The following is a 23243-nucleotide window of genomic DNA, read 5'->3' on the forward strand; positions in this document are numbered from 1 at the left end:
TGTTGAAGTTATACCTTATGAATCTAGAAAAAAAAGATTTAAAAAAATTTATTCATAATAGACAGAGAGAGAGAGAGAGAAAGGCAGAGACACAGGAGGAGGGAGAAGCAGGCTCTCTGCCGGGAGCCCAACGTGGGACTCGATCCTGGGACTCCAGGATCGCGTCCTGGGCCAAAGACAGGCGCCAAACTGCTGAGCCACCCAGGGATCCCCTGAATCTAGAAAAAAAATAATTTGCTTCTGTAAAATGGATGCATCAATGAAAAAACACTGAATGGGGCAAAATGGTCTATTGTTGCTGAACTGAGTAGAGATTATAAATTCTGAGGAAAGGTCTGAATAAACTCTTTCAAAATTTTCCTTACATGCATGGACTGGATTCCAATTCTTTGCAACATATAGCAGTTCAGCTTCATTATGAAGTCTTTAATCCAAAAGTCTAACTCTCTGTGGCCTCTGAAATCTTACTTCCGATCATTTTATGCCCATAGTGAAAGAGGGAAAAAGAAATATTGCCAAGAAATGAATTTTCCCATCTTCATTTTATGAAGTCTCCAGTAGCCCTGCCTCATTTAATCAACATATGCTTGGCTTTAAATGGAACTGAATTGATCTCTAAGGCACATGCCACACAATCTGGGGAGGGCTCTAAACCCCTAAATGTAATCAGCTGCCATTTCCACAGTTGCCTAATAAGCACTATTGAATTCCAAATTAAGACCCTGAGTATCAGAAAAGAGCAATGAGGGGACATTTATGGGAGACAGATCTTAATAAATCTATATTTCATATGTTCTAGTTTAATTTACAAGGAAATGCTAAAAATAGGATAAGGAAAGGAGATACAAAAATATGTTATACAATTGTTTTATATTTCAGTTGAATGTATTGGAAGTTGCCCTTGAAATACCTCAGAAGATAAATGAAGTACATAAATGCTGAAAATTTTTGATATCCCTTTTATACTTCTTTCTAAAATGATCCTCAAAGCAGGGCACCATATAAACAGATAAGTGTGCTCAATCTCTCTTTCCATTACCAGCTTGATTATCTTCCACTGCCGATTCCCTGTTTCTATAATTGCTTTTCAGTCTTTTGGTGTAAAAATCCCGCTGGGAGAAGATTGTGCTGATGATGACTCATTCACTCCATTTTCTACACCCAGCAGCATCTGTCCCATGTCCATGAAGGATGGGAAACCACATTCCCAGAATATTCACCACACAGTGATGGTCATGGAAGCGTCCACTCTAGCTTCAGTCAGGAATTCTTTCTAAATGACTTATTTCTTGAATAACATAATCATAATTATTACAATCTAGCAAATGGATAAACAAACATGAACAATTCCTACACCAAAAACTTGGTATCAGTGGATAGAAGCATTAGAAGTCATAGGTTGTGCTTTTTAGGCTTTTATCTTGAATAGAATTGTTGTGATATTTTTCAAAATCCTTGGTGTTATATTTATCTAATAAAAATCTAATAAAAACCAGTAACTGTAATATTTTTGTGGAAGAGATTTGTGGCTGTATTCCTTTTTGTGATCTTTTCTTTCCACCTCTTTCCATTGTTCTCATTTAAGATTTAAGCTTTTTTTTTTAAAAGACCAGCACTTCTCTAAAATTTTGTATCAAAATTTTGTATGGTTTCTTTTTTTTTGCGGATGGTGGAATGCCAAAAATTATTTCAATTGTTTAAATCTATGAAAAAAATCCATTTCTCTATTGGTTAGAGTTAAGTTTTTATCTCATTAGTTCAATTGGTTTTATAATTCATCTTCATTTCTTTAAAAATACACTTTTTTCTTATTTACTTATTTATTTGTTTGTTTTCTTTCCATTTCTAAGAGTTTGGCTTTTTTAGATTCCACCTACATGATGTAATGTAGTATTTGTCTTCCTCTGATTTATTTCACTTAGCATAATGTCCTCAAGTTTTATTCATGTTGTCACAAATGACAAGATTTCCTTCTTTCTCATGGATGAATAGTATTGCACTGAATATAATATACCACATGACCTTTATCCATTTATCTGTAGATTGACACTGAGGTTGTTTCTTTATCTTGGCTATTGTAAATACACTGCAATGAACATAGAAGTACAGATATCTCTTTGAGATTCCGATTTCAGTTTTTTTTTGGATTTATACCCACAAGTGGGATTGCTGGATTATGTAAATAGTTCTAATTTTAATTTTTGTGGAATCTTCATAATGTTTTCCACAGTGGCTGTACCAGTTTGCATTCTCATAAATAGTCTACACGGGTTCCTTTTACCCCACATTCTAATCAACACTTGTTATTTATTACTTGTCTTTTCAAGAATAACCATTTTAACAGGTGTAAGTTGATATCTGATTGTGCCTTGGATTTGCATTGCCCCAATGATGGGTGATGTTGAACATCTTTTCATGTAGTTATTGGCCATTTCTATATAGTTTTTGGAAAAAAATTATTCAGTCCTTCTCTTTCTTCTTAATTCAGATTTTTAAACTAAGTTTTTAATTTTAATTCCTGTAGTTAACATAGATTGTTGTTTCAGTTTCAGTTATACAATATAATGATTCAAAAAAAGTTCTTTCCATGACATCATTCTTGGAAAAAATTTGGGAGACCCAGAGTAGTTATTAGATATTTTCTTGGACTACATTAAGATACTCTGAAGAATTAATTCTTTTTGCATTCAAATAATAGGTGACAGATGCCAAGTAGGTGATATTGATGCCCATACATTCAATTCTCGAAAAAATCTTCAAAATACCACTATACTGTCTTTAAGTATTCTTCATGAAATGAGTAATATGTAAAGCTGATTTGACTTTTTAAAGATTTATTTATTTATTTGAGAGAGATCGAAAGAGAAAGAGAGAAGGGAGGAGCAGGGGGAGAGGGAGAGAGAAAATCTCCAGCAGACTTTCTGCTGAGCGTGGTACCCAACACAGGGCTGGATCCCATGACCCTGAGATCAAGACCTGGTTAGGGGCACCTGGGTATCTCAGTCATTAAGCATCTGCCTTTGTTTCAGGTCATGATCACAGGGTCCTGGGATTGAGCCCTGCATCAAGCCCCACACTGGGTTCCCTGCTCAGTGGGGAGCCTGCTTCTTTCTCTCCCTATCCTTTGTGAGCTCTCTCTCTCTCTCTCAAATAAAAAAAAAATCTGGTCAGAAATCAAGAGTCAGATGCTTAACTGACTGAGCCACCCTGGAACCCCAAAGCTGATTTGATTTTTAACACATTTGAAAAATGATTATATTTATTCTGTTTAGGAATTTGTCAAAATATATCCCTCTTGAAATTTAAAAGTTTAAATAGTAAATTTTATAATACTGATTACTGCTTATTAAATTTTTACAGACAACAGTAAGACTGTGATTTTTTGGTCAAAATACATAATTTTCTCCCTTTATATCTGTCACTGTTAGTTTTGACTGGTTCTTTTCATTTGGGAATGTTTATTATTTTCAAATTTCAAATTGTGGCTTGGTGTTTTTTTTTACTGCAGGCCCATTGCAGGCATTTTTTTCCTGTATGCACACTTTTCCATCTCTTTATCTATTGTTTTTGCATTCTTGATCATACTTTTGTGCAGTAATTTTTGTGGAAATGTGGATATTTTGGTGCCAGAGTGTTTGAATAGGTATTCAATCAACCAAAAAACTTTGTTGTTTATGGCATCAACAAAGACCTCTAATCAAATCAGAAAAAATAATTTGGCTGTGGTAGAGTTTCAACAGGAAAGTCCTCTGCTCATAAAGGGCCATGGTTTTCCAAATATCTTAAGGGCAACTGATTTGTAATGTCATTTTTAGGGGGCAGGTGTTTAGCAAAATACTAGAGGCTAAAATTAAATATTAATTTTTCCTAAAAAACTAGAAGTCATAATTTTAGTTAAAAAATAATGCTGAAACCATTTTGCATTTTCTACTATTAACTAAAATTCTTTATTATGTCATTTACTCTCTATGTGACATTTTCTATGTAGCAATAAGAACCAATTAGGTTTTATCAACTATATACATCCAAAGTCTTTTTTATCTTAGAAGAACTAAATCCTATACATAATTTTTTTCTCATCTACGTTTGTTACTCATCTACCTTTTAAAAATATCATCAGATGGTATGCCTGGGTGGCTCAGCGATTGAACGTCTGCCTTCAGCTCAGGGAGTGATCCTGGAATTGAGTCCCACATCTGGCTCCCTGCGAGCAGCCTGCTTCTCCCTCTGCCTATGTCTCTGCCTCTCTCTCTCTCTCTGTGTCTCTCATGAATAATTAAATAAATCTTTAAAAAAATAAAAATATCATCAGAAAATCAAATGATTAACGAGTTAAATCAAATGTTGAATTAAATTAAAATTAAAATAATAGCTACACCACAAAGAAAAAACTGGACTAAAATACTGGCAGGCATGGGAGTAAAAAAAAAAGAAAAAAATATTGGCAGGCAAACATGGTTATCATAGTAAAATCAGTAGCAACAAAATTATCATGGAACAGAACCAGTAGCTTGATCCAAAATGGTAATCTCTTTCCATAATTTGGCTGTTGTTGATAATGCAACTATAAACAGGCACAAATGTCCATTGACTGATGAATGGATAAAGATGTTGTGAGATATATATAGATATATATATCTATATATATCTCACAATGGAATATTAGTCAGCCATAAAAAATGAAATCATGCCATTTGCAATGATGTCGATTGAGCTGGAGAATAATTATGTTAAGTGAGATAAGTTGGTCAAAGACAAATACCATATGATTTCACTCATCTGTGGAATTTAAGAAACAAAACAGATGAATATGGGAGGGGGATAAAAGGGAGAGAGGGAAGCAAACCACATGAGAGTCTTAAGGATAGAGAACAAACTAAGGGGTGATGGAGGGAGGTGGGTGGGTGATGGGCTAGATGGGTGATGGGAATTAAGGAGGGTATTGTGATCAGCATTGGGTGTTATATATAAGTGATAAATCAATGAATTATATACCTTAAGCTAATATGACATTCTATGTTAACTGGAATTTAGTCATTATACATACATATATAAACATATACTTGCATAAATATATAACATCTATTCCTACTTTCATGTCACTGTATTTTCTTTTTTACTTCTTTGAAAAATAATTATGAATATGATTTTAAAATATTTTAGTTTGTAAAGTAAAATAATTTAAATCATATCATTTTCTATATTTTCTTCTTTTTTATGGACTGTATTTTAAGGTAAAATCTAATTTTCAGTAGGTCTCGAAGTCTTTATTTCTATCTTATTATACCATATATTTATCATAGTTTTTAATGTTTTGTTTGCTTATTTCATTAATTGAATATTTTGATTGACACGTGTCACTTGTTGCTTATAAACAAGTAGCTGTTTCTAAAACCAATCATGAAATCCGGAAGGGCAGGTTAGTTGATTGGGCTACCACTCACTCCTACCTAAGTAAGTTGGATAATAATTGATGTGGCTTATTTTCATGTCCAGAGGGTAGACAAGATACAGATTAGCCTTGCAGTAAGGTAAAAGCATACAACTTTCAGAGATGGAGTCAAAAGTCTAGGCTTGTTGTGAGTGAAAGAACAGAGATTAGATAACAGGCCAGATGAAGATCCCTGCTTTGACCCTACAACTTTTCTAGACATTCTAGTTGAAGACAAACTGACCACGATCTCCTATGAAAAAGAAAGATAGATAAAGGAAGTGACATGCATTCCATCTTCCTGACATATTTGCACAAGGAGAGAACCACAGTTGAGGAGCAAAAATATAAGAAAAATCATAGTCCAAGAGGAGCAGCAAGTGATCACAAATTCTCTGTAGGTTGTCAAATGCAATGAGTTACATCACACCCCCACCTACATGTATAGAGATACTGATATATCCATGATGAGCAGGCAGGCAAGTTAGTTTTTTCCTGCTGATTATGTTATGATATAAAAAAAATATAGGGTAAGAAGGTTGTGCATGTCAGTAGTATTAGCATCAAATTCCTTCATCCTTCATGGCAGGGGCTTTATACTGGTTGTCTTTAAGAAGTTAATGATGTTAATTTTTTAATTGGATCTTGCTGGAATCCAAAGAGTTCACTTGCCTGATTCCCTGCTGCTCTCTGAAAATGCTCTTAGCAAAGGGGACACGACAAATAGTCCTCCTTCATAGTGTCAAGTACCCCACTTTTACCATTTAAAATGCCCCCCCTAAGTGAACAAAATTCACGAGTTTACATCCCATAGAAGAGCAAGTAAATTTGTTGAAAATGAAATGGATTCCTGTTTTGAAGTGACTTAGGGAGTGGTTATGTGGACATAAAGGAAGAAGGAAATCTCTGATAAGATGAGAAAGAATGAATACATTCAAATGCAAACACAGAAGTCATATTTAGGCTTTGAAATACTGTATGTTTTTGTCATTTTGCTCCAAAAGTTTACACGCAACATGCAGTCCCAAGTGCACATACCTGGAATCCCCAAGTAGTAGCCAGTAGTGAAGTTTGCTTTAAATCCCCCTTTTGCCAATTGACTGTCAGTGATGAAAAGCACAGTCATTCTATTGGTGGTTGAGAACACGTCCTTTACTGGCCCAGGCCCTGTGTAGACAGCTGTTCCAAATGAAAACAAGATAATCATTAAAATGATACTTTGAATGTAGAAGAAAATATACCCATTTATCAGTTCCATCTTTTAGAGGTATGCAACATGCAGCATGGCTGCTCGAGGAGCAACCACACATAAATAATTATGTACTTCTGTTTAGATTTTGGACACTGCTTCTAAGAAAGCCAACTTCTCTATTGATCTTTTCCAGTATTGCTTGAGATTTCTGTGGCTCTATAATTTAATACTGCTTATAATATTATCTGGCTTAGCACCACTACTGTTCAAAGCTCATGATATCCCAGAAAAAGAAAATGATTGCATGACTGGTTTTAAAGACCTTTATAAAACAATGGAGATTATAGCTCCCCTTAAAAAATTTTTATCCAAATTTATTTGATATTTTTTGTGAGTTGAATCATTAGCCTAAGCTGAAGGATTGGATTAATTAGAGACAGATAATATAAACCTAAGTGGTGTTTTTCAAAATGTTTTTCATGAAGTCCTGGGCTTTGGAGGGTTCATAAATAAAGAAATATTCTCTACTACACAATAAAGTCTTAGGCTAATTAAAGAATACATTCATATTATTAGAGATATACACATACATATTTTTTAGAGAAGCGTGGGGGAGGGACAGAGGGAGAGACTCTTAAGCAGGCTCCATGGAGCCCAACACAGGGCTTGATCTCACAACCTTGAGATCATGATTTGAGCTCGGATCAAGAGTTGGACATTTAACTAACTGAGCTACCCAGGAATCTCTCATGTTATTAGATATTTTATATATTAGAATCCCTGAAAGTGATTCTGTTTCTTAAAATTTTTTTTTTATTTATTTATGTATGATAGTCACAGAGAGAGAGAGAGAGACAGAGACACAGGCAGAGGGAGAAGCAGGCTCCATGCACCGGGAGCCTGATGTGGGATTCGATCCCGGGTCTCCAGGATTGCACCCTGGGCCAAAGGCAGGCACTAAACCGCTGCGCCACCCAGGGATCCCCTGTTTCAAAAGAACTTCTTGTTTACAACTTTGAAAACTATGATTCTGAGATCCTCCAGAATTTTTATTTACTTTTTAATGACTGATGTAAATATTAAGAGGTGAAATGATGAAAAAAAATTTTTCTTGGACCATGAGAACCTGAAATTTTCTTTTCTAAAAAGATTTTATTATTTATTTATTTATTTATTTATTTATTTATTTATTTATTTATTTATTTATGAGAGAAAGAGCATAAAGAGAGCACTGAAACTTTCATTAGAAGGACAATATAAACTAAAAATGGGAAAACAGCTCAAAATATGTCTATAACTATGTATACAAATATAATATTTGAATTTCTTCAGTTCTTATTAACATTACCCTCCCAACCTCACTGAGATTTTCATTGTTGATGTGTTCTATGCGTGGTTTTCAAAATCCTCTTCTAGGAAGTCTGCGCTTTAGAACTTTGTGGGATTTTTCTGAAGAACTCTGTGTAAACAGTGATGGTTAATATTACTGGAAACCTTCTCCACCACCCTGTCCCTGTACTGTTATGGAAAGTTCCCTCTGGTCTTCCTCCATTGGTTGCCGTGTTCATGGTATTGCATCCTGATTGCATAGCTACCTGGCCAGATTTTGTGGAAAATGATTAATGAGTTCAAAGCACAGTTTTATGAAACATTTTTACTTGTGAAGTGTGTGGTTTCATTCACTCCAGTTGACCCTATAAGTGTTTTCATAATTTAATGTGTTATTTATCAAGAGATGCTTTCTTAAAAATTGGTAGTAGTTAAAAAGGATATTAGCCATGACATTTGATTGATAGGTTTTTATTATGTTACCATGTATTTTATGACGTACATACAAGAATTTCTCTGGAGTAGTATACTTTCCCCATGTTTATTTAAAAAAATTAGTAGTCAGTAGAAAATAGGGAAAAATCAACTTTGATCAATATTTGAATAATTCTCAGATATTTACATAGAAGCAACTGGTACTGGAGACACAATCAGAGTAATAATAAATGTAAATAAAAATCATAAAAAATATTTGCATAAAAACACTATTTGTTCCTTTAGTTTGAAGTGAAACAAAACTGGATTTAATAGCAGTTTTTGGAAATATGATGTACACATAATGCATATTATGAGTAATGTATGTCTTTTAGCTTTTAGTCTCCAAGGAGTAATGCTTACTGTAGCGAATTAATACAGCTGGTAGAAACTGCTAATGCAAAAATATTAATTCTGGTTTGCCAAGAATGCTCAAAAAGAATATTACTCTGTTATTATTGCAAACACTCTCATTTTGGAAGCTCCACATAAAATTTGACATGTTACTCTGCTGTTGTAATTTCATTTTGCTAGTTGTAAAAGAGTGATTACAGTTATTGGGAAATGCTCTCTCCATCAATCCAATCTCTTGAGCCATACAACTTTCACAATATTTAAATCTCAGACTTACCCAAGAGCAAAGAATCATCTTCTCCACCATCTCTGACTTCCACTACATCCGCAATATTTTCTAAGTCAAATTCTTGAAAATGAAGTTGTATATTCTTTCCCTTTTGAGCATTTAAATTCCAAACACCTTAAATGTAATACATAACACACACACACACACACGAAGAAGTGATATATGACAACACAGTTTATAACACACTTGTTTTGATTTCCCTCAAAAGCTTCACTCTCTTGAGAATTTCAAATTCCTCTGAATTTTCATATGAACCTCATGCCCCTCCACGGCATCCTGCCTTTTCCCTTATTGTTACAATAGCTTGGGCATTTTGTAAAGCCTGACAACTTATCTACATTTTCATCTAGACTTTGTTATGTTTGTTTCTTTTCTCACTTCAGTGCCTAACATATAAAGTACCCAATAAATATTTATTTAATAAATCAATAAATTTAATAAATTTCTATAGATTGTTCTTTTAATATTCCACTGACTTTTGGAATTTTTAGATCAGTACATTGTACAAATGATATGTTTAAAAGATGTCTTCAATGTGAAGTAGAGATGATAATCTCTGGTTCCTCATACAAGTCAAATTAGATTCATGGCTGTTTATTTTTTTGGATCAGATAAGTCCCTGGAATAGTGGCTCTATTCTCCTATGAAAGTGATACTTACTTATCTCTGGGTCATTTGAAGGAAGAAAAGTTGACATTTTCTAACAACACATTTTTCACTGTCATTAGGGCATTTCTTTCACTGGTAGATTTCTCCTTTTAGATTGGGGTTGCTATGTTAGGTGCAGCCATGGGAGGAAACATGTCTGTTTCCCAGACCTACCGAAGTGAAATATTTGTAGGTTGTGCTGGGGAATTGGCATCTTTAATACAATTTCTATGCAGCTTGAATGAGTTCCTCCAGTTAGAATATTGACAAGAGATAGGCTCTGTGCAGTTTTATCATATTCTCTCTAGGCTTAAGATTTTTAAGTAAATCTTCATAATTTCATCTTTTTAAAAAGATTTATTTTTTAGAGAGAGAGTGTGTGCAAGTGGGGGGAGGAGCAGAGAGAAAATAAGAGAAAATCCTGAAGCAGACTCTTCACTGACCACAGAGCCTGACACCAGGCTTGATCTCACCATCCTGACATCATGACCTGAGCTCAAATCAAGAGTTGGATGCTTAACTGACTGAGCCACTCAGGCACATGTATTTGATTTTTTATCCTGAGAATCTAACTACATTACTCTAGCTGCATGCTTTATTGACAGTAATATATATTTACAAAAGGTGTGGATGTCACAATTGGCCCTTTACTTTTTATACTTTCCACTGACTTTATGGAATTGTAAATTTGTTACATATATTATATGCATAATCAAGAAGAGTGATTAAGAGAGCAGTATCTGAAATAAGATACTTTCACTTACTGGTTTTATTAAATTTTTAGATTTGAGAATTAAAATAATAGCACCTTCTTCAAAGAATGATTGCAACAATTGACTGAAATAACATATTAAGCACTAACACAGTGCCTAGTGTGAAATAAATGCTAAGTAAGTTTAGTAATTATTATTGTTATTGTTGTTATCATTATACCATCTCATAGATCTGGTAGGTATACTTAGTATTGGCAAATTTATAATCCACTTTGCTGAATCAAAGGGGGTATCAAGCCTTGGTATATACATCTGTTTTTCATGGCCTGGGGGTAAAAACAACTCACAGAAAGCCTGATTAGGGTAGCTGTTTGGAAAGTTCATGGAAGTGAACGTTGTATTTGGCTCCCACAGTTCAAAAGGTCCTCCGCAGTCAGCTGAAAAAGAGAAAAGGAAAACAATGAAAAATCATTACTAACACAATGCTTATTTCAGAGAGATAATATTATATGCAGCAAATTCCCAATTATATTTCTTGGAATACTGGTTTTGGCACATAAAATTTATAGTTTGTGTAAATGAAAACCTTGCAACTTAAGTAAGGGAAAAGTGCAGGCTAACAGGTCTCCACTTCTTTTTCAGAAGAACTTCTGAAAACCTTAAATATTGTTCAGTTCTTTGAATCACCGAGAAGGTGTAATCATGTGCAGCATTTCCCAAAATTATTTGGACAAGGAATAATTTTGCTAAGCATCTTTTATAAGTAGGCCTTATGAAATAAGGTATCTGATTCCTGATATAGAAAATAATGAATTCCGATAATGGAACAAATCTTAAATTTGACATTCTCCTATTTGAAAGACAAGTAAATCATTCATTCTATCATTTCTTTTGTTGTTTTCTTTCTTTTTGTTTTTCTACCTCCCCCCCCCACCCCCGTCTCTTTTTCCTCAGTAGAGAGAGAGCTTCACTATCCTGTATACTGAGATGTTTTACTCTCAAGAAAGGGAGACAAACTGAAACTTCTCTTGCCAAATAATTGCTGACACTGGTCTGATACTTGACATTGTCCAGGAGTCAGGTTGGGAAAAAATTCATTAGAAAAAATACAGCACAGAAACTCCAGTTAAAACTAAGATGGTTCAAGTTGGCAGATTAACTTTATGAGATTCTTAAACTACTTTATATTTATCTTCCTGCTTGTTGGAAGAAAATTCTAAAGTAATATAAAGATTCATCAACTACTTCAAGGATCCTAATTCTATCTTATTTGTATTAACATGTTACATTTAAAATCAAAAGAATAAAAGTAATCTAATTCTAAGAATATAGGAAACTGAGATTCATATATATTTTTTCTAATTAAAGACAGAGGATGCCAAAGTTCTTTACTCTCAGTAAGACAAATCAGGTTATATGAGAGATAATGAAATGTCTTTACACCTTCTGCAGTCCTTCGGTCATACTCTTTTTTTTGGTTCCTCTTTTACATGTCTTGTGTCTCACTTATGTATATCTTTTCAATTCATGTGCTTCTTCCAAATTTGTGTAATAAGCATCTTAAACTTGGGTTTCATAATGTACTCTAGTTGAACAGAGAGAGGCGGTTGTGGTCCAACGGTGGTGCTGCCTTATTATCCGGTTTTGAAGGTAGTAGATCTGGTCTATTTTACATGGTCTCCTGGGTGGGCTGATCCAGACTCAGATGAACTTAGCAAGAATAATAAAACCTCTTGCAAAGCCTTATAACTTGCAAATTGTTTCCATGCACTTTGGCTCAAGCGGGGAGAGAAAATGGTGTATAAAAGGAAGATGTGTTGGAGATGGTAGATTAAAATTGTCACTCTGAGTTATCTATTTGTCTTTTTGAGAGTTGGTTTTCTCATACATAAAAAAGATATATATTAGAGATTTTCAGGGTTGTTATAAAAATCAGACATAATTATGAAAAGTGCCTACACATTACCTGGCATATTCAATATGAATTCTTATTACATACACGTGGACTAGGTCATTACTTCATTATTTCAATTTTAAATGGACGATATGAATATTGGCAGTATTCAGTTGCTTGCTGATGCTGTACACATCAATTTAGGGCCAGAGTCAAGACTTCAATTCAGTTTGTCTCACCCTCACCCCTCAATATGTCTTCCTATTAGGTTGATTAAACTCTGCATCCTTTTCACTGTCTGGTCTAAGCCATAGGCAAGTGAATGCCACTTGATGGTATGTGACATACGCTTGTATACACAAAGAGAAGGAGGGCAGAATGGAACATGGATGAAAGTGCTAACAAGTAAGGTCAATGATGGATGGATTTAGAAGGAAGGAGTTAGTGTACACAGGGTGCTAAAGAAGGTATTTGGGGACGTCTGAGTGGCTCAGCGGTTTAACTTCTGCCTTTGCCCCAGGGCATGATCCCAGATTGGGGGATAGAGTCCCACATTGGGCTTCCTGGGGAGGACCCTGTGTCTCCCTCTGTCTATGTCTCTGCCTCACTCTCTCTCTGTGTCTCTCATGAATAAATAAATAAAATCTTTAAAAAAATAAAGAAGGTATTTGAACCAAAAAAAGAGTGATAAGGAGAAAGAGGGCAGGTTCTCCACTTGAAGGAATGAATGAAAGGCCAGGGAATTGTATGATCCTATATCTGAGGTCAATACTCTCCTTGATTATGTGACTACCTGCCTGGCAAAGATTTCTGAAGAAGTATATACTACAACCCTTCAACTTCCACTTACACATACTCATTTAATTTTAATAATTCTTAGTGATGGAATCCCTGGGTGGCTCAGCGGTTTAGCGACTGCCTTCGGCCCAGGGCGTGATCTTGGAGTCCCGGGATGGAGTCCCACATCAGGCTCCCTGCGTGGAGCCTGCTTCTCCCTCTGCCTGTGTCTCTGCCTCTCTCTCTCTCTCTCTCTCTCTCTCTCTCTCTCTCTCTGTGTGTCTCTCATGAATAAATAAATAAAATATTTTTTAAAAATAATAAAAATAATAATTCTTAGTAACATGAAATGTTCCCTTCAATTCTCTGTGGAACTAATGAGGAAGGGGTAGTATAAAAACTCTGCAAGGCAAAGTCTAGCATTGCAGATTGCAGATTGCAGGTTGGGGAAAACCAGTTCTTCTGTTTCACTAGTTTAAACAGAGCCAGTGTGGCCAGTGGATTTGTTTTCATTTTGTTGTTGCTGATTTTAAACCATCATTCTTATTTTCTCCTCAAAGAATAGGAAGATCTCAAAGTTGTATTCTCCTAATGGAGTAAATCACTGATATTTTGGAGAATGTATTGAATTTTCACATAACACAGCTGTACATTATGTGTAGATGAATAATAGGACTTTAATAAATATACACCTAGTACATAAGTGTTGTCAAGTGTAATTGTTAAGCCTGTCAAAACAGTTCACTTAGCATTTCTTCACTAAATAGAAGCATTAGAAAATTCATTCTTCTGAAATATTTAAGAATTACTGTTTTGAAATGAATATCAGATATAGTTTCATGTCAAATAATTGACCCATAAGATATCTCTGATCCTTGGCCTGGTAAGATTTCTCAGTTATTCTCTGTATATAAATGATGGTAAGGGATTGGGAAAAGTACTTTCAGCCATTTTAAATATGAAGACACGATTTATTTTAATGGTGGTATTGCTATAATGGAGATGGCCTCCTTATTAGAGGGGCCAAAGATTCAGAAAATGTACTTCTGGGTACCACAATCATATTGTGTCATTAGATAAACTCCACCCAGAGAACGAGAGTTAAATTATCTGGTACAGGGAGTTTTATTCACAGCTGTGAAACTTTTTCATTTTTCCTTTTCTTGAAGCTGTTCTCTCAAAGATTTGTATTCTGATTAATTCCTTACTATGCCAGCAGGGATTTTCACTACATACAATATGTAAATAGCTTGCAGTATTTTGCAAGTGGTTGTCAAGGATAGATATTTTTCTTGAGGCATGTCATTTTTAATCCATGCTTAAGCCTCTGACGTTCATGAGATATGTGTCAATGTGAAGTGAGAAAGAGAAGAGCCCAGCTCCCACTTACAGTAGGAGGGTTCAAATTAAAGATGTTTGTGGTAAAATAATAGGTGTGCCTTGAGGAATAATGCCTTTCGTTGATGCTTGAATGTTGTTAAAATCAGTGATTATTTTTCATCATCATAGTAATAGATAAGTCCTACACAATTACAGATAACATCTTAAAAATTCAAGTTGTATAAAATGGAAAATCCCATAAAAATTTTGTGTTCAGTTTATCAAAATTTATGTTCCATTCACAGGTTCCAGTGACCAGCCATGATACTAATATTTATCTTAAATTTATGACAATGAAGTTCAAATTTTCATTCCTTATAGTCTATTTTATTTGTAATGAATAGCAATCTAGCCAACAAATAGGCTATTAGTTTTCAACATAAAAAGGTGAAAACAAAACAGAATAGATGAAAACACACTGATACAGGAGCAAATGAGTGCAGTTAATATGGAATTTGCTAGAGAATTAAATATTAAGTCACACTAATGATATGAAGGGCAAGCAGCTCTGCAAGAATGCAGCCCCCATATAATTATAAGACAAGTAGACAGGTGCCAATTCATTTCTATATGAAGAATTAAATGAATGTCCTGTCTGTGAAACTTGCCAAATTAACTTTGATTTTGTCTTTGGAAATGGAAAATGGCCCAAATAATGGCCAAGTATATCAAAATTGTAGAAATAAAAAGTGACTATTAGAATAGCCAGAACTAGAGCTTGTATCTTTTCTCTTAAATAGTTTTAACAGCTACAGAAATAAGTTAAGGGCCTGTAGTGTGGATTCCTTTTTGTATATACTTATTCTATTCAGTAGGTGTATTATCATCAATCACCCAAATTCTGTTGCAAATTAACATAATATTTGTGTAATGGAATGGTTGCTTTTGAAAAGTGTTCACAATACAATTTCCACATTTAAATGATTTATGTTGAAGTCATAGGGCAACAACTGTAGAGCTAATTCAGCAACAGGTGATCGAAGTCACAAAATGAAGAATCCCTGTAGGTATGAAAACTGAACTGAACATTTCCCCAAACTGGGCACGATGTAGATCCCTAGGAACAAGGGAGGAATTTTGCTAGTCAGCTACTGATCTGGGATTATTTTCTTGTTTAAATGCCCTGTAAGAGCCAAAGAAAGGCTATTAGCCAGTCAGCCATGGTTTCCTTTTATTTCTGCTTAAACAAATCAGTGATCTGGAACCAGAAAAGCTCTGCTCACATAAGAATTTCACTGAACCAATTGCAAATGGCATTAGAATGAAATTGTTCAGAATGCATTTGATGGTAATTAACATTTTATGCTGTGCTAAATATTACCCTGAAGTGAACCATTTGGAAACTGGAACAAATATACTTTGGGCAAATTCTAAAGTTTATATTTTAAAATCAGATAGATTATTCTACCGTTATAATTTCCTTGTTAAAATATGCAGGAATATCATGTTACCTTGACATTGAAGTGCTATTCTTTTCTTTTTCTGACTAAAATATTAATATGAGAAATTATATTAAAGTTTTATTTGTATGTTTGACATTATGTACAGAAGTTATCTCACATTTTTTTAAGATTTTATTTTATTTATTCATGAGAGACAGAGAGAGAGAAAGAGAGAGAGAGAGAGAGGCAGAGACACAGACAGAGGGAGAAGCAGGCTCTATGCAGGAAGACTGACATGGGACTCGATCCCAGGTCTCCAGGATCACGCCCTGGGCTGAAGGCGGCACTAAACCACTGAGCCACCTGGGCTGCCCTCACATTTTCTATTTCAGATAATGATGAGATTGTTATTAAAAAAAGTAAAGCCTATGAAACTATTCCTTTTACTAGAAAAATTTCTTCTTGACCACCTATTGATAAATAGAGGAACACACTGGCAGAAAGGATTAAGAAAATTATTTTAAATGACTGAAATGTCAAATAGCAAGATGTTTCTAATATTTGTTATCCATAGGAATTATTTGTCAAACTAGTAGTGACTTTAATAATTAGAATGTTCATTTTTTTTTTGCATGAGAATGTTTTGTATAATAGACAGGTAAGGTATGGGGCATTCATACAAAATAAAGTGAAGCAATTACTTTTAAACATTGTCAGGTGGCCCAAATTATTGCATTGATGTTGAGTTCCACTCCAGTTCTGGTATTAATATTTTGTTTGACAAAAATGTTTGTGTTGCCAAAAGAAAATTGTAGCCAACATGAGAGAGTGAGAGAGAGAGAGAGAGAGAGAGAGAGGAGGAAGATTTAGTTCATATCTAATATTATTAATCATCTATTTGTGTGATGTTAGGAAACAGTCAGACACTGGTGAAGCAAAGGTAAATGACACTCAGAGTTTGGTGTCATGAAACTCACTTCTTGCCACAATTTTGTGACCAATATATATGAGAAGGCATGCTACGTTTCTGCTTTTGTTTAAATTTTATGAGTGTCCTGTCTCCTTAATGTTTCTTTAAAGCTTTCTCCAGTTCACACTTTATTCTCCAAAGTCTATCATTTACTTTCTCATTTATTACTTTTAGGGGCACAAAATTATATATTGTCTTAAGTATTTATTTACATGGATTAAATTTTTTTCCATGCATTGGTATTGACATATTATATTTATTATGCAGTGCTTATTATATAGTAGCTATTTATAAAAGTTGAATGAATGTTTGGAATACTGAGGAATTTATGTATAGCCCATACAAGCATCCAAACATGCTAATGCAAAAGATGGTTAAGTAGTAAACTAGCCTTTTGATAGAATGTAACTGCACATTCAATATGGTGGCAGGGAACCAGTATGGCAATGTAATTACTATCCTCATCTTAACGACAATTCACTTGTTATGTGTTCTCAAACACCAGTCATTTATCTATAGACCTTTTCAATTGTTAAAACTTCTCATCTGAAATGTCTGCTTTCTTTTTTTTTTTTTTTTTTGACTTAAAGATTGAGAGCAGAAAAATATATAGTTTTAGAAGTAAAGTCAAATTTGGGTATGTTCTCCAAGTTGATTTGCTGATGTGATGGGAAGAGTTTCAAGTGCACTTGGAAGGAAATGAAAAAAAGAAAAAGTGCTGTGTTTGTGGGCTCAGAGCCATAGCAGAACAAAAACATCCATGAGGTCTGACATAAGCAAAGTTGTAGAACTAGATCAGTTTCCAACTGCCATAATCCAAAGATAGAAGGGATTTTTTAATATCAAAACTATAGTGCAGTGAAGACATCCCAGTAGAGGAAAAATACATGTTTGATATAATTTATCATTATATGGGTTTTTTTTTTCCTGTCAAATACCATAGTCAGAAAGTGATATGAAGTTATTGTCTCCTTTGACATGATAAGATGGGTAGTAATGCCCCTTTTTCCTCTGAAATGTCAGTTTCCAATTTGGATTAAGAGCACAGGTGGATACAGACTCTGTTTTGTTCTTCTGTGTTAAAAGACTCCACAGGAAATTGGAAATCCTTGTCACTGCTCAACTATAACACATTAGTGGCTCCATGAAGGGAGCACATTGTAGGGTCTTACAAAGGCACCATTTAAGATAAAAACTTTTTGTGTGGTCTTGGTCTGTATAGAAAAAGTCTAAGCCCAATAATTATTATTAAATTATTCTGGAAATAGACTGGGTGGATTTCAAGCTTAACCAAACTCCTCTGGAGATCTTAACATTTTTCTTTAAGAAGACAATGAGAATCTTAAGGCTCCTTCCCAAAAGACTATCTGCCATGGTACATGGCCAATACAGCATTAGTTCATATACTAGTGGAAACAAAATGGAAGTTAGCATCTTCATTATTTTAAAAATAAAAATATACTAAAATTATTATAAATATGATGCATAACAAAGTACTGAGTGATTTCCTTGTAAGTGTATGTATAATATGTAATATTTTGCTAACTTCCATTTTACTTATATTTTGGAGTCCTTTTTTGTGAAAAAATGTTAGGCTGAGATAATTTAAAAAGCCAAAGGAAGATCTACTTGAAAATATTAATGATTTAAATACATGTTATAGTTACTTACTAGGAAGTTCTGGTGGAGGAGTTGGGACCAAAGTTGGTTCTGGATAAAGACTCACATTGCAAATTCCATATGTTAGGCTAATGTCATCCAATGCTATATCACTCAGAATCTGGTTTTTAAAAGCATTAAAAGCAACCTGCAATTCAGAGAAGGATATGAAGTCATTCCACTCTAATCTTCTGGGACTTGATTCTTCTTCTGGCTCAATATTTGCTGGAAAATCAGAATTGCCAACTCCAAATATAAGAGGGCCAGTTTCTGTAGAGTGAAATATTGATAGATCAGGCTTTTTATAATCCTTCTCCCTACTTATGTGTTCATACTAATCTAAATTCTCACCAGTGTCTTCCTTCTGAGTCCTTCCTTCCTTCCTTTCTTGTGGCAACCAATGTTGCCACAGTTTCCTGTGTCTCTGTCTCTCATGATTTGTCATACTCTACTGTGTTCTGTCATGGATCCACATTTTCTGGCAGGGGACAGCAAACTTCTCACAGAATCCTCCCTTCAATAATATTAGAAATCCAGGTAGCTGTCTGCCTTCTTACAGCATATGAGCCCTAAAGAGAATTCACACCAACTAGATAATTTAAATGAGAAAAGAAAGGGATAAGAGAAGATAGAAGTAAATATGATCATTCAGGGCCATCTAGTACTAGTCATAGTTCACCCAGGAAGCTGGTGTGAGATACTGTGTGTGAGTAATGCCCAGATGACACAGACCCAGACATGGAAGAAAGTTTCAGTGGTCAGATGAAACTTACTAGGTTTTTAAAGACAGTAGCTACTTTAGCTAAACTTTCCTGGGTCCTCTCTTGTGTAGGAAAGACATAAACAGAATACCCATGATATATTAATTACTATGCGAGGCACATTGTATATATTATCTCATTCAATTTTTTCAACACTATTGTACAGTCATACATCATTCACTCTGTTCATTCATTTCACCTTCTCCATGCTAGACACAATTCCAAATAAGGATTATTTTCTCTCTTTCATGTACGGGTAAGCTGAATTTCAAAGAGACTAAAGTGACAAGATTTCACGACGAAGTGGCAAAGCCAAGGTGCAAATATTTGTGGAACTCGATGCTCTCAATCTGCCTGATAAGCTAACTTTGAGAAAGTGGATCCAGTTATTTAAAAAAAAAAAAAATGCTCCATGAATTGAGGCATATTGGCCACTGCAATATAGTAGTTCCCCCTCATCTGAAGTTTCACTTTCTGGTCCTCGTGGTCAGCTGGACTTTGAAGCAGATGATCCTTCTGTATGCCAGAAGGTCAGCAGCAGCCTAAGGCCATGTCACAATGCCTAGATAATTTACCTCTTTTCATCTTACCATGTAGGCATTTTGTCATTCCACATCATCATAAGAAGGGTGAGTACAATAAGATATTTTGAGAGACCAGATTCACATAACTTTTGTCACAGTAATTATTGTAATTGTTCTATTTTCTTATTGTTAATCTCCTACTGAGCCTAACTAATAAATTAAACGTTACCATAAGTAGGTAGGTATCAGAAAAAAAACCATAGTATATGTAGGGTTCAATAGTATCTAAGGTATTAATGGGGGTCTTAGGATGTATGACAAGGGGAACTACTGTACTTATTTTCCTGCTCTGCCATTTCTTTGTTCCTCTGATGTTCCATTTTCCTTTATCCTTCCCTGAATTATCAGAGAATGAAGTTAGAGAAGAAAACTTCCTGGGGGGTGGGGGTGGGGGAGGATAGACTGAGAAAAAAGAAAAGGAAGAAAAAGGGAAGGAAGGAAAGGAAGATGGAAGGAATGTAAATGAGAGTGGTTAATTACTGCCTCCTTCCACAAAGTCACAGAAAAACTAAAGCTGTCACAATAACTATGTCTGTCCAAATATACACCTTCTGAAAGTTATACTCTCTTGTCTGAAATGACCCGATTAAAACATTGTTAATTTGGTCAAACTATTAGCCTGTATTATCTTGTATTTTAATTGCAAACACCCTTAGGAAGAGAACACATTAAGCTGTTATCTGAAAAATTAATTCACCTTAATGTGAAATAAATGATCAAAGACTTCCCAAAGATACAGCTCATGAAATTTGTTTCTAAAGGAAATACATAGATTAAATCAAAGTGGGGCAGGGTGAATGGATATCGATGGGCCTGGATGTTCTAATAGGAAAGGATGATTTCCTAGAAAAGTAAAAGGCAGATCTAGGTGATATTTGTGGAAAACTGGAGGTCCTAGGTAGCTAGGGGACATAGGAAGAGATAGTTGGCATGAGCTAGAAAGTTGCTGAAGAAAGCTGTAATATCCCACAAAATATCTATGGAATTTACAGATCATTATAAGTAGCACTTTAATGTAGTAAATTGTTCCTCATTAAGTGGTTTTAAATAAGTTAGTGAATAAATGAAAATAAGGGCACTCAGAGATTTTTTATTTTTTCAGAGAGAGACAGGGCGAGAGAGAGAGAGAGAGAGAGAGAGAGAGATTGCTCATGAATGCATGCACTGGGGTAGGGGATGGGGAGGGACAGAGGGAGAGAAATTCAAGCAAGCTCCATGCCCAGTGTGAAGCCCAATGCCAGCTCATCTTATGACCCTGAGATAATGACCTGAGCTGAAACAAAGAGTTGGATACTTAACTAACTGAGCCACCAGGGGCCCCAAACTCAGAGATTTTTTTTTATTAAAGACTTTATTTATTCATGAGAGACACAGAGAGAGAGAGAGAGAGAGGCAGAGACACAGGCAGGGAGAGAAGCAGGCTCCATGGAGGGAGTCTGACGTGGGACTCGATCCTGGGACTCCAGGATCATGCCCTGGGCCAGAGTCAGGCGCTAAACCGCTGAGCCACCCAGGGATCCCCAGAGATTGTTTTTTTTTTTTTTTTTTTTTTTTAAGAGATTGAGAAAGTAGAGAAAATGACTTGGCTATATCCATAAAATATTTTTGTCATCATATTACCTTAACCTATAATTGCATCACCATTTTTAGAACACAAGCACATGGTTATGAATCACAAGGTATTTTGCTAACCTTAAATTCCACTGTTTCATTTAATGTTACTTGTCCATAATTCCAACTTTCTCCATAATTTCCTTCCTTTTGGAAAACTGTCTTCTCCATATGTTGGTCACTGCTGATATTAATGCTTAATTTATAGACATTTTCACCATACATATAATACCTAGTTTGGAAACAAGCACAAATGATTGGATTTCTACAGTATTAGAATAAATGCAACTTAGGGTTCTTCTAAATCCTTTACTTTCTCTGAAATATTCCCTTTTTGCTTAGTGAGGGAGCTGCTAGTAAAGTTTCCCAGCATTTTGCTACTTTATCAATTAGAAAAATAATGGCAAATCCATGAAAACTTGGGATGTCTTAGTGAAATCAGAGCATGGCAATGTGAGAAAGGGAATGGTATTCATTAAATAAGATAGTATTTAACATGTGTCTATGACATACCAGAAACTGAGGCAGACTGGTTCTAAAGTGGGGTCTAAAGGGAGACTTAAGAGTCCTACTCTTTCTCGTCTTCCTCCTGGTCCAGTTGGGGTGGAAATGTAAAATCCTGTAAAAACAACAAAAATTTTTTTTACTTCACTTAACTGTCAGCAATTTCATTGTGTGAGATATATCATGTTATAAGGAGAAAGGAGTAATTTAAGGTGAAAATATAAGGAATGGAAAGGAAGGTAGATGTGACCCCAGAAGGCGCTGTCTCTGCATAATAAATTATTAGTCAGGAAAACCACCTCTCAATCTGGACCTCCCAATTTATAAAACAAGAGCCTTGAACTGGAACATCACTAAGGGTATATAAAACTCTGACTTTTTATGAGTCCTCATGATTATTTTATCATATTATCATACCCAGATTTCACTTTAATTCCCATTTACTAGATTTTTTTAATCAGTTAAATTCTTTAGAGACAATGAGTACATGAGAGTATTTAGATATGCTGGTGAAGTAAGTCATGATATATGCAAGTATTTAAGCACAAATTTGAAGGCAATGTTAAGAGTTTCAAAGACCATCAGTTTTTTAATCCATTGACTATACTGCATTTTTCTATATAAGAAGTTACCTGATTTTATGATGGTTTTATCTTCCATATTCCTTTGAATGATAACTAATCAGATCACAGAAGAGCAGGAAGTATGCTAATCTACATAAAAGCCTTCTAAAATAGCTCAAGCCACTGCATTAAGTGCTTTCTGGTCTGGAATTCATTATTCCAACCAATGATTTGAGTTATTTGAAGTGTGGGAAGAGTTGCTAGAGTGAGATAATCTTGAACATTTTCTTAGGGAAATTTAATTTTTTTATTCTTAGTTTGCAGCTTATATATTATGACAGAAAGCCAGAATCATGTAACAAAATATGTTATGAAGCAAATGAAATATTGGGTAAATCTGATTTCTAATTTCTAAATCTGATTTCTAATAAATGTAGTTTTTTATGAAATATTGAAATTTAGTGTTTATTTGAAATCAAACATCTTCTCTCATGTTTTCCAACAAAAATTTTTACAGGCAATGCTGTATAGAATTGAAATTCATTCATTTACGACATGTAGAATAAGGATAAGATATGAAGAAAAATACTAATAAAACTTCCAATAGATATATCAGTTTATATTTAGATTAGTGAAGCCAAAAATACCCCTCAGAATGAATATTTTATCAAGGTGAAATCATGGTCAAATACATTAATAAATGTAATAAATATACATTCACTGGATTG

At 34.6% G+C, this 23243-nt stretch overlaps 1 protein-coding gene across 1 annotated transcript in view; it reads right to left on the minus strand.

The window, feature by feature from the left end:
* The window catches only part of TMPRSS15 (transmembrane serine protease 15), a 118104-nt gene that overhangs the window by 45170 nt on the left and 49691 nt on the right, over positions 1-23243 (minus strand). The window contains exons 11-16 of the mRNA XM_025449835.3: positions 21962-22067; positions 21530-21680; positions 18505-18640; positions 10778-10867; positions 9058-9183; positions 6470-6610 (exon numbers count right to left, since the gene is read on the minus strand). Of these exons, the coding sequence (XP_025305620.2) occupies positions 6470-6610; positions 9058-9183; positions 10778-10867; positions 18505-18640; positions 21530-21680; positions 21962-22067 (750 nt within the window). The remainder of the gene's footprint in view (positions 1-6469; positions 6611-9057; positions 9184-10777; positions 10868-18504; positions 18641-21529; positions 21681-21961; positions 22068-23243) is intronic.

This window comes from Canis lupus, chromosome 31 (assembly GCF_003254725.2).
Source record: "Canis lupus dingo isolate Sandy chromosome 31, ASM325472v2, whole genome shotgun sequence".
NCBI lineage: Eukaryota > Metazoa > Chordata > Mammalia > Carnivora > Canidae > Canis > Canis lupus.